The following is a 12,762-nucleotide window of genomic DNA, read 5'->3' on the forward strand; positions in this document are numbered from 1 at the left end:
TTGACAAAGTGTTACCTGCTCAAGTGCCAAAAAAAGTATTTTGTGGGTAAGCAAATGGAATTAAATGGTGGTTAGAGATGCTTCTTTCCTACAATATATATTACTTTGTGAATTCAAGAGTATTTCAATAATTATTCATTCATAAGAGGAATATTCAGACCTGTTAAAATATGATAAAGAAACCATGAATGGCTATTAACGGTAAGGGACTCAAAGGACTTGAGGCTCTATGAGTCAAAAGGTACATTATGGTCACATTCCAAGACATGCTCATATCTAATAAAATAGAGGCCCACCTCTTTAGCGTGCAGACTGTCCACTGACAAATTTCCCAGGCTATCAGCATTCTTAAGATTCTCCTGCCAGTCACACAGGACAATTTATTGACTGACCATCTCTATAACAATCTTAATGCAATGCTTAAAGACAGAAAAATCTAAATCTGTTGCTCCTTATATACACTATGAAAGTCTGGTCATTCAGGTGGGTGGCACGTCAACAATATTTTAAAAACTGATTAAAAATGCGTTTCTTCAAAAGCAGCTACACGACAACACAGACGCTTTGCAGGTTTGGCTGGAAGAAGTTGCTTTTCATCACCTTGGCAGACTTAAGACAAGAACTCAAAGATCAAACATCCAAGAAAGAAGTCTGGCTCATTAGCTACAATCTGTAAAGCCCATGTCGAGGCATGTGTCGAGGAAACGATTGCTCAAACAATTTCCAAATGTTGGACTCAAAAATAAGAGAAAGCAGACAGTGTTTGTTTGCAGGATTTTTATCTGGTATGATGTTTGGTTTCGAACAGTTTGGCGTGAGAGATCATGTATAATCACCAGAAACGCTGAAAACTAAGTTATAGTTGAGCAAAAATAAAACGGTAAGAAACACACTACACAAATGAATGTAATGAATTTTATATGTACATGTGTGGCATATTAGAGAGAACTTGAACATTATGTAAGTATGTGTCATGTGTGATAGACTGGCAGTTATAGGTTATACGTATTCGGCATATGGCACAGTGGTAAGTTAAATTACATACATTATGGATTTAAGTTTATGTCTAAATAAACTACAGTATGTTAAAACAGCTGTGTGATGTCTTAATGCAGCTCAGCTTTAAAGTGAAACAAGGTGTTATTTTGGAGCTACCAACTCTAATTGTAATTTAAACTCTGATTTGTCTATTTTTCATCATTACCAGATTACAACCATTTCTGTGTAGCCTCACCTACTTATATCATGTTTCAAATATATAATTAGATTCAACCACGAAAAGTTTTTAAGATCTAACAAGCTATGAAACTTTGATTTATAAGGAAAATTCTTTTGTGAGCTTTAACTCTTGGTTGTTTTGTTCATGCAAACAAGATACTTTGACTGTTTTGCTCCTTTCCAATAGCCCCCTGATGCAAATGGTGTTTTCATGATCCATCCTATCCTCATATTCATCATGAATGCTCAGATTCTACCTGCCCACACAGGCCTATGATTTACCAGGCAGCTGAAAGTGCTGGCAAAGGTGCAGATGCATATGTATGTCTTCTCAGCATTCAGCATAGGCCAAGACTGAATTTCCTTTCATTCCTGTTGTCATAGCTGAATGCATAAGTAAATGACGTCCTTCACTGAAGAAGCAGCCTTCGTGTAGAAAGAAAGTGGATACGGTTCATATCTGCGCTACTTTGGTTGCAAAAGGAGCAGATTATTAGATCATTCTGTTGGCCAGTGTCGTCTCTTTGTCCTTTTTCTGGTTCTTTGAAGCCGCGAGGCCTCACTCAAGTGTTTCAAGTTTCAGCTTTGCACTGCACTTCAAGAACATGTCAATGCAGATCAACGCTTTGACAGTAAATCCAACCATGAAAGAGGGTAAAACGCTTCTTTTTGTCACAAACCTTCCGCTTTGTGCGGGAGGGAATCATAGGTCCAAAACCTTGACATTTACTGCAGAAATACCGCAGTCAAGAAACATCTAAAACAAGTGAGATAAAACCAGAGTAGGATTTCCCACTCTTCCACCTCACAATTAATGCAGGGGACAAAACACTGAGTTGGTAGAATTGGTGATGAATGTTGACACCATATTTGAAAGAAGCTCATTGCGGAGAGCCATGACCCATTCTTCAATCCTAATCCTTGTTGCTTGGCTACCGAGCACCTATCACATTTATTTCACAGATTAATGAAAAGCATAGACTTTGACCTTTGGCTCAGATGATCCCCTTCAGTCCCCAAAATCCAAAGTCTCGGACTCTTGAAAGGGTGTTGACGAGGGCCCAAACCTTTAGCTTATAAGGCACAACACTTTCAAATACCCCCCAGTGAATAATGTGGCTAGTTCATATTTCACCTTCAACTGACACTTTAATCCCCTGTAATGAATGGAGACAATGGCTGGAAGGGAATGACGTTATGCCTATGGCTATATCAGAGGCCCAGGGGATACAGTAGATGAAGAGAAGTAAGTGGGACAAAGAGGGCTTTCATCAACAAGACAATATCAGGGCCCTCAATTAGTACAGGCCAGACTAGGGTCTAGGGTGCCAGCGTTCATTGTTCCCCCCACAGGCCACTTTAGCACAAAAAGCCCACAGGTCATGGTCGTCCTCTGTTTCAGCTTAAGCCATGCAAAGGCATGTTATAATCCACGTGATGGGGATTTGGTGAGCTATTGCACCAGCCTGATCTGAAACAAGTGAACTTAGTGAACCTGCAGAGCACCGTTGAATAATTTGACCCCAAAGTGAAGATATATGACTTGTAAATTGGCTATAGGGATCACCGCTATTTCAAAAATGACACCCACATAAGAGGGAAGGCATATCATAACTGTGGCAGTATTATGTCAGTGGTCCAAAGTAAAGTGTTCTGCAACCTCTTTGGGCAAGCAACATTTCGTTTCAGGACTGAGTGCAGCCACACCAATGACACAGATAGAGATCTAAATATAAACAAAAGTTAGAAAAGTTTCCTCACATACAGCCTCCTCCAATGGTTTGATTTAGGTATAAATAAATGCCAAACCAAAAATCTACAGTTATCCTTACCTGAATGCATTCATGGAGCAATGATCTTATCATGCTTCCAAAGTTTCACAAAGAGAAAGAAAAGAAGGGCGGGAATAATAGACTGGAAACAAGCACAAAACCAGCCAAAGCCCAAGGCAAGCGTGTGCCTGTTTAAGGGCCCACACACAACAACCAAAGAGTGAACACCAGGTATGGTCATGTACTGAAGTACAAACTTCTAATAAATTATTTCCTTTCACTCAGATGCAGAGTTTATTTGCATTTCTGCAGCTTACAAGTCTTATGCTGCAGTCTTTTTCTTTATGCAGTGTTTTGTTGTTTGTTCGCTTTGTGTGTTGCTTTTTGGTGGAGAAACGATGGGAAAGTTGGTGAGGCGAGGCAACATGAGGTGAAATTAAGCTACATAATGGGACGTGAGAAGACATGAGATAACATTTGATGGGTTGAGGTCACCCAACTATTTGTTTTGGTTGACAAAAGTTCTGTGGAAGCTGAGATTATTCTCAAGCAGTGTAGTGACCGAAACAGTTAGGTTTCGGTCACTACACCATAAAATTGTAACTACTACACAGTGTGTACACAGACTGCATGGTACATTAGCAGAGCTGCAGCAGCTACTCAGACACAATACTGAAGGTAGCCAGTTATGAGTTTGGCAACATAAACAGGCAATAACTGTAGTATCGAACATAAAATAAAACAAAATACTCTCATATGTAAGCCATGAGTAAAATCAGAGGCATTGTGTAGCCTGTATCAACAGGTGGACTGATACAAGTAGAAATGCATCTGTTCCATTAGACACTACAGATGACTAAATGCCTCCTGCCCAGATGAACTGTTAGTTTAGAGTGATGAAAACAAACTAAACTGTGACCATATGAGAGGAAATCATTTGACATAAGTGTAAGTGTAAGTTTCCTCTTGCATTCTTACCTTTTATTCTCACTTGGAAGGACACAATCAATACACGAAACTCATGTTGCAAAGACTTTACCCAGCCAAAACTATTACCAAGCTAAGATAATAAGGTTATAAATTGGACTTGTGAAACAACTGGGTTTTGTTGAACATGACAGTAACTGAATTTCATGGGATGCTTCAGCCAGTGAAATGGCCAGTGAGGAAGGGAACTTGACAGCAGACCTTCCAAGTTGTCTCTTCAACCGATAATGCCACTGTCTCAGCCGACAAATAGCCCTGCAAATCTTTCACTGGACCTCTAAATATTTAACATCCTCATGGTTGGCCTATGTCCCTCTTCTCAATAGATGGCACTGTGCCACCTGGCCAGTAACAACCACTGAGTGAATAGAGGGCACCCTTTATTGTCTACAAGCTCATGATTCACACAACAATTAGCAGCTTCCAAGCTATGAGCGACCGAGGCATTCGCTTTGTAAAAAACCAAGCTCAGCACATGATCAAACAAGAGTCTAGGTCTTTTGTCTCAGTCTACTGTCAAGCAATGATGTAAATACAAAAGTGGATAAAGAGATGCCTTCACTAACTCCCTCTAGTTTATGGAAGTTGGTGTTGAGAGGCACTTAACTTCAGTGCTGACACAAGTATAAGGTTGGGTGGTACATAAAATTGTACCAAACTTCAATTTTTATTTTTTCTTTGTTTCTTTTATACATCTCTTCATTTTACTACCCAATCCCAAGTGCATCTGGAAAGATGCGGTTTCTGACAGGTACAGTGAGGACAGGTCATGCCATCGAATCCCATACCTTACCCAAATTCCTACTTCCGGCAAACCCATACGAAAGTAAAGGACAGAGGTACAGGACTCAGCAAATCCCTCTTTTGTCACAGGAGCTCTAGTCTTGATGGTAATCTCCCTGTCCCATGGGATTCTCCTCAGTTCACACCCCCATGGTGTGAGATTTGTGAGAGGGTAAAAAGAGAAGTGCCTACAGACATGGCAGCTCTTGAAGGACGGGTGAATGAGTGGAATTCAAGGATGCCTTGAAAAGCAGTCTGCACATCATGAGAGTCAATCAGAAGATAAGAAGACGTGGAGAGCAAAAAGAGGGATATAACGGCAAAGTGAGGTTCAAAACACACAATGGCATTCCCGAGAGGGGCCTCATGAAATCCTGAATGGTCTATTCATTCATTAAAAAAACACATTGGGTGGTAGCCGGTGCTTGCGTTAATAGTGTTCACATCTGACAGTTAAAATATGCTTATTTCAGATTTGAATCTGCAAAGTACCTTTAAAATGCTGTAAGAGGATCACCTCATTATTGTAGCCATAAAGCCATCTATATTGTCCTGGTCACTCTGAATCAGTCCCAGATCATGGAGAGTGAAAAGCCGATGGTATAGATTTCTTAGGACAAGAGAATGTAAATGGGTGGAGGGGGGGTCTCTAGTTTCATGCCTCTCTATGTTCAGCAGGCTGTCAGTGAGGACAAGTGAACACTACCTAAAGCTGGAGACTGGGACAAAGTGCCAGGTAGATAGATCTGGTTTCCTTTGCTACAGCCAAATGCAGCTTTGTGGTGGAAAAATCTGCACCTGGTGGCCATGGAAACCAGTTTTCATCCAGCAGTGCTGACAAACTGACCACACAGAGTAAAGGAAAGCCTTGTATGAAATGCAGGAGCTTCTAAAGAGGCCAAATGGCTTTTGTCAGTATAGTTTGGGTGGTCAACAGAACGCTACTGCAACTGTTTGCTATGTTCACCCCTGGCAAGTTTGCTTGCTTGTCTTGGTTCTTTAAGTTCCTTCGCAATTTCTATCATTCTATCTGCCCTCCAACAAGGTGGACAAAGTTACTGGAATCATAATCTGCATAATAGCGGAACAATCGCTTTCCTCTTGCAACACTCATCTCCCACTTGTGTTGTCATTACACTGAGTTAATCTGCATGTGCAGTGTAAGTAGAATTATTCTGTTGTGAATTATTCTAATGTGAACAAAGATTTTTCTGGAGGACATTTCAAAATTACTTTGAAACACGCATAACTAGTTGGACAGGGTTTAGTACTATGATAATTAAGTGTTTGTAATACTTTTCTGATTTTACTCTATGTTCAGATCTTTAATAAAAACCTGAATCTACTGTAGAGTCCTGTAATTTTCAGACCTTCACATCTTCCGTTAACTGTTACCTGGATTCTCTCTGGGAAAGACAAGCAAATAAGTGAGGGTTTCACCGCAAACAGGAAAGAGGTGCTGAGAGGTAAGAGGGCACTCAGTGTGCCATTAGTGCTGGAGATAGTTGGGTGTACAGAGCAAGTGGCCCTACAAATCCTTCTCTGTTGGAACATAAGCAGTAATTATGGTGATTCTCTCTGTATTTTGCTACTGTCAACCCAGCATTTTGACATCAGGGACAACATGAGAGAACAGCTGAGTGCACCAGAAATGCTGAGTGGTTTAAGCACATAAAAATACAAATAACAGCTGTCAGTTACATTCAAAAGGATGCTCTGCCCTCAAAAGCAAGATCGTAGGGCATCGCAAATACAAAGCGCAACATCAAGTAAAGACTTGGATGTGCATTTTTTTATGAGTAGCAATGCAGTGTTTACATAATCAATATCAGATTTACATACATTGCAGTGTTTGACATTTATAGTGTCAAGAGTTTTGCTCGAAAATAAACACAATCGCTCCCGTATAATCAGATCCATAGAGTCAGTAAACAATCAGGTTGTTTGTGGAACATGACACAAAAAGCTGCACTGCATAGAATGACATGAATCACTATGAAATTAGCCAAATCATGATAAAATATACTTTTTACCAGGTCGTGTGATGCTGACTTACAGAAATAATCATCCTTTTCTGACTCACACATTCTGATACACAGACATGATGATAGGTCTGCCTTCAGTCCCGTTGCCACTCCCCACCCCTCTTTTTGACACACAATGAAACAACCATGAACTCAGTGGGCTATATACCAAATGGGTGTGGCTCAGGTAGCTGTTTTTCAAAGGTCATATTGCATTCCAACACAGCAATTTTTGTGTTTTTATGTGGTGGGAAATGGTAAGAAATTGTCACCAACTGTATTAAAAAGTGTCTGTAAGAGTGAAGAAAACATATATCTGGTTGAAATCGTTGAAAGGCATCAGAAGCGTAGAAAATACTAAATATTTACTCAACAGATGTAAATCATGACAAGCACTATGAAAAACAAAGCAAGACAGTTCAATTTAAGTTTCCCAAGTGCACAAACTGTAGACTGTAATACAAACAGTGTTTGTTGTGACACAAGAGTCATTTCAAACTGGGCCATGTTTTTCAAAGTATACGGTAGACGTAGATATACAACTCTTCAGATTCACTACAGGATCCAGATGGGCTGAATTAAGCACTCAAAGCAGGATGTGACCACCGTGGTTTTCTTACAAAAACACATTGACTTGAAAGCAAACGACACCAAATCTAGGTTTCCTTTTCTGTCTCCTTAGGAAATGTGTTTCTCATACAGAAAATGTCTTTGTGCTGGCCTTTGACAGTTATGCTGGGTAAAAAAAAAAAAAGGTCTACGAGATAAACAAAGTCCTTTGAAGTCATTGTGTAAACAGCATTTCGAAAGATTTATGAAAGAAACAGCTACATGTGGCAACTGAAACTTCTGACTCAAAGCAGTGAATTTGAACCTGATTTGAATCTTGATGATAGACAGACACGCAAACACACAGTGGCATGTGTAAGAACAGATCGTAAATGCATAAAGGAAGTGTCAATTACATGTGTCCCATTTTCTAAAATGCAGAAAAACACTACGCTGAGGAAGCAATCCAGATATCCACTTGACATTTTTAATGACCCCTACCTACAAACTTACACAAAAACGTATGCATACGCTGAGTCAAAGCCACACAAACTCCACAGTCAAGACATAAACCATCTACTTAGCAGAGGTTTTTAGTAACTTCCCATATGCCAGTAACTAACACAATACCCACAAACAAATGCTAGACGGAACTTCCCAGCCTTATGGCTATGAGACACTTGCAGAGATGTCGATTATACATAAGTAGGTTCACTGACTAGAAAATCCAGGGATTAGACATCACAAGGTTGACTGAGTCAACAGAATCTGTTCACAGTCGGCCCATTTATTTCATTTAAGGGCTACAATGATCCTAACAGAGGCACCAATCTAATAGCCACTTACCACACACACAACCTGACTTTTATTCTTGAAAGCGTGGCTGTCTTCAATTTGAATACATTCAGGGTGAAGTTGTAGACCAACTGAATCTTTCCAGGAGTCCAGTGTTGCTTCATGTCCTACACTATAAGCCTGTGTTTCTATTATTGTTCAGTTACAAAGTGTAGAATCACATTTGTTAGAGGATTTGCTATATTTGTGCTGAATCAGTACAAATACATTTGCTATTTTTATATGTTGGTCCTAAATGTTCTTTCTTCTGTATATATGCATACTATTTGATTTATAGAGGGATACCAGTGCATATAGAAGGTAAACTCTGACAGAAAGAACATTTATTATCTGTAACAAAAACAAACTGATTAGAAACTATCCATCCATCCATTCTCTATACACCGCTTTATCCTCACTAGGGTTGCGGGGGGTGCTGGAGCCTATGATTAGAAACTATTAACTTTAATTTTCTTCCAGTTCTTTTTTGTACGCCTGAACAAGCTCATTCAATGTGGACTTGCAATGTGGGGGTTATGAAAAACAGTCTGCCATGCCTATTTAAAATGCAGATATGTCCAAAAAAGTATACACTATCATTCAAATGTTTGGATCACTTAGAAATATCCTTATTTTTGAAAGAAAAGCTTTTTTTTTTTTCAATCAAGACAACATTAAATTAATCAGAAATACAATCTAGGCATTGTTAATGTGGTAAATGACTGTTTTAGCTGGAAACGCTTGATTTTAATTGGAATATCTCCATAGGGGTACAGAGGAACATTTCAAGCAACCATCACTTCTGTGTTCTAATGCTACATGCGTTAGCCAGTGGTGTTGAAAGGTTAATTGATGATTAGAAAACAATTGTGCAATTATGTTAGCACATGAATAAAACTGTGAGTTTTCATAGAAAACATGAAATTGCCTGGGTGACCCCAAACTTTTGAACAGTGGTGTATACAAACAAAGAAACTGAACTTCAAAAATGGGTGTAGTGTGACAAAAACTGCAAAGTTCAGATCTTCTATTTTGGTACACATATCCAGAATGGAAGCAGATGTTTTCCTGCAAACACTGCAACTACAAAGTACATGACTCATCAATGGATGTTTGTCAAAGGGTGTTTGGATTCAGACATACTACTCCATTATACACGTTACTATAACAGGAGTATCGACAACCAGGGGTCAAGATCAAGAAGATGTGGAAATTCTGGACAAAAGATGATCCATAATTAAATATATCTCCTAGATATGTTGTGGAATTAATGCAGCATTGCAAGTTTTTTTTTTTGTTTTTTTTTAAAGTTTGGTTTCGTTATCCCTGCTTAGCACATAAAGCCTCTTTCGTTTACCACTTTTTCAAATGGCTTTCATGTCTCCCTGGCCCTCATGCATCTGCACTAAAAAGGAGAAAACCAAGCCAGCTGTGATTTTTAATGTGGCATCCAATTCACCCATTAAATGGCACAGTGGGGTGTTCCCTTACAGCCCTTTCCCCTCCCCCGTCCTCGTCCTGCTCCCTTCAGGCAAAACCACGCTGGGTGCATGTCAAAGATCACATGACAATAGGGATTCCTGACCCAGCCAGGGAATGGGAGTGAATCAGACCTAATTCAACCATGTCGCCGGCTGAAGCATTGCTCTTGAGACAGAGTGGCAGGCCTTTTCAACTTAGACCCACACAGACAGGACAGCATTCCTGTGAAAATGTCACTTAGTTTCAGAGTTATTTGCAATATGTTGTATCTTTTTCAACTATTGTTGTGATGGTACAGTGAATGGAAAATTGAGTATTCTTAAGATTTGGCATGTTAATACAATAGAGAACAAAAAGGACCAACACAAGCAGGACAAATGGCAAAGTGCAGTCAATGTTTGATCAGATATATTTGTATTATTAGATGGGATGCATTCATTTCAAAAGACAGGACTAGAAGTGTTGCTGTCAGTTTGACATTCAAAAAGCTGCATCTAGTCATTAGTGATCATAGTCAATCAAATATTAATCGTCATCCTCTCAGTTTCCTCTCCCTATCATCTGACAGCTACACAGTTCCCCAACTGAAGTTTTACTAAATTAAAAGTACAGCATTAGTCGGGTTCAAAGATAAATTATTCAGGAACAGAAGAGAGTTCCTTCATTTGGTAGATCTTGTAGCCCTTTAACATCATTAGCAGAAAAGAAATGCTGCACTGAAGTCATAGCAGCTGAAAGGAAAAAAAGTTTAGAATTCTGCTCATTCTCACTAGACTAACAGGTCATTACACCGCAGGGAAAGAAAACAAAAAGCCTCTTTCAGAAGTGAGATGCAACCACGACATGAAAACATCTCTTGTCACACATAGAGCAAGAGTCAAGACAAACAAAGAAGGAATGCAAGTGTGCTCGGAAGATACTGTAGACTTTGGACCGGAGAAAAACCTGTAAACCGTCCCACTTTGACCTTCGAGGAATAGACAAACTGCTGTGTTTCATCACTGAATCATAACAATGTGTCATTTCAGCTTTGCAGCAAAAAAGCTTGTCTGTGAGTTAGTGGACCATAAAAGGTTGCTGTGGAGGCTTGTTAACAGAGCACAAAACAATGCCACCCAAGCCAGAGAAGACAACAATGAGCAAACATCACGCTCAGCCTACAGTAGCAGCTGAATGAACTGACACACATGCACAAGTGTCCTTGCAACTTTCTGATGGTTAGTTCAGTAAAAGAGCCACAGAAATATTCATTCATATTCATAACAGTCAAATCCTCACTTATTCCTGAAGGTTGCACAACAAATCAAACTGGTCATCTGCATCCATGACTACACTATCCCCACAGATTTGTGCTCAAAATAAACTCCTTAAAAAGTACTTTTGTCAGTGTAAGCCAGTGTTTCACAATCTCAAGCATTTACTGTGAAAAAAGTCATAAGATTTATGTACCACAGGTTAAACGTTAATAACGCCCTGGAGTGACTAGAAACGTCCTGAATGGAGCAGAAGTCTTCAGAGGAAATGCTCTTAAAGTCTAATCATGCTGCCAAAGCTGCCGGACTAATGTTCTCAGGATTATTTCCTACCTGGCCATGGCGATGCAGCTGCGCTGACGAGAACAAGGACGCAGCAGACGAAGCGCTCCAGCCACGAAGAACACCTGCGGAGGCAACAAAGTAGTCACATTCACAACTTCACGGCTTTACAGAGAGCTACGTGAAAAGGTGGAATTAAACACAAAGAAAAACGCAAAGCAGTACCTCATCTTCATCTCTTCTTCCACTGGGATCGAAAGCTACATGGACTAGTCGGGGGAGAGGGCGCGTAAAAAGTGTTTCCAGCCTTCTTGGTCCAGCACCGCTGCTGCACGCTGCCGGAACAGCTGATGAGGACGCAGCGCTTTGCTGGAAGCAGAGAACAAGTGTGGAGAGAGAAGTCTATGAGAGAAGTGACCTGCAGGGCTTCACATCAGGGACTCCGCCAGGTCCTAAAAGGAAACCTTTCCACTCACGCTCCAGTTTGCAGGTTACAGAAAATATTAATATTAATAATAATGATAATAATAATAATAATAATAATAATAATAATAATAATAATAATCATAATAATAATAATCATAATAATATTCACACAATCATGAATTTGTACTTTTAAATGCATTGTTATTGTCATTATTATTAGTAGTAGTTCTGGCATTTTTACTATTTCTCACTCATTACAAAACAACTTTTCCTTTTTTTTCCATGCTTTCCACATTGGAACAATGCAGAGCAAACAGGCAGCACACTGCAGCTTGTGTCTCTTGTGACAGTGTGACAAACCTGTCAAGTCCAAAGCTGTGCCCGTTTATTGACACTACCTGGAGTGGATGTGAAAAGGCCAAAAGTCTCTGCACGAGCTGTGTAAACCAGAGATTTCCACCGGAAAGTCTTCTGTCATTCCTGCAGAGTTTACACTGTCACCATACCTTTTCCAGCTATAGTGGACTCACAAGAACAGACTTGACTGGATAATGAGCATACATTGCTTCAGTGAAGGCCTATTTGCTTTAGTTTATCTTGCTTAAAGGTAAGGGAGAGGTGAGACCTACCTGAGGAAGATGGGGGGTTTTGGGGGCAAAGCGGGGAGGAATTCAATTTCATTTCTAGAAGATAAGATCTGAGTCAGTCCACATGATAAATTCAAAAACTGATCTTCTACATTATTAGACAGACTATTGGATCTCGACCAAGCTTCACACTGACATGCCAAAAATGAGGAATTTCTGTTACCTTTTTTCTTCAAACCTCCTGAAGCTAAATTTTGAAAGCTTGAGACGCTTAACAGAATGAATGTCAAAATAACACTCAGTGAAAGAGTGATGTGAATATGCACAAAATACATACATAGTGTAGCTTGAATACATGAAGTGGAACCATTAAAGATCCCTTTAAGACAGGCATGTTCAGTAATTTATACATTACTGTGCTGTAAAAAAAAAAAGAGAGAGACTTTTGTTGGAATGAAAAAGAAGAAATTCTTAATTCCAAAGTTTAACTACTGTTTATATTTTAAAGCTCATTTTCCATGTATGACTTCAAATTCTACATTACATTAAGAGTAAGCTGCCTGTT

General features: G+C 39.6%; 1 protein-coding gene across 1 annotated transcript in view; it reads right to left on the reverse strand.

Annotated features, from left to right (window-relative positions):
* The window catches only part of col18a1a (collagen type XVIII alpha 1 chain a), an 87,280-nt gene extending 75,639 nt beyond the window's left edge, over nucleotides 1-11,641 (reverse strand). Inside the window, exons 1-2 of the mRNA XM_051958616.1 lie at nucleotides 11,410-11,641; nucleotides 11,236-11,309 (exon numbers count right to left, since the gene is read on the reverse strand). Coding sequence (XP_051814576.1) covers nucleotides 11,236-11,309; nucleotides 11,410-11,420 — 85 coding nt within the window. The 5' untranslated portion in view covers nucleotides 11,421-11,641. The remainder of the gene's footprint in view (nucleotides 1-11,235; nucleotides 11,310-11,409) is intronic.
* Nucleotides 11,642-12,762: the final 1,121 nt, after the last annotated feature.

Source organism: Acanthochromis polyacanthus, chromosome 14, assembly GCF_021347895.1.
Source record: "Acanthochromis polyacanthus isolate Apoly-LR-REF ecotype Palm Island chromosome 14, KAUST_Apoly_ChrSc, whole genome shotgun sequence".
Classification (NCBI taxonomy): Eukaryota; Metazoa; Chordata; class Actinopteri; family Pomacentridae; genus Acanthochromis; species Acanthochromis polyacanthus.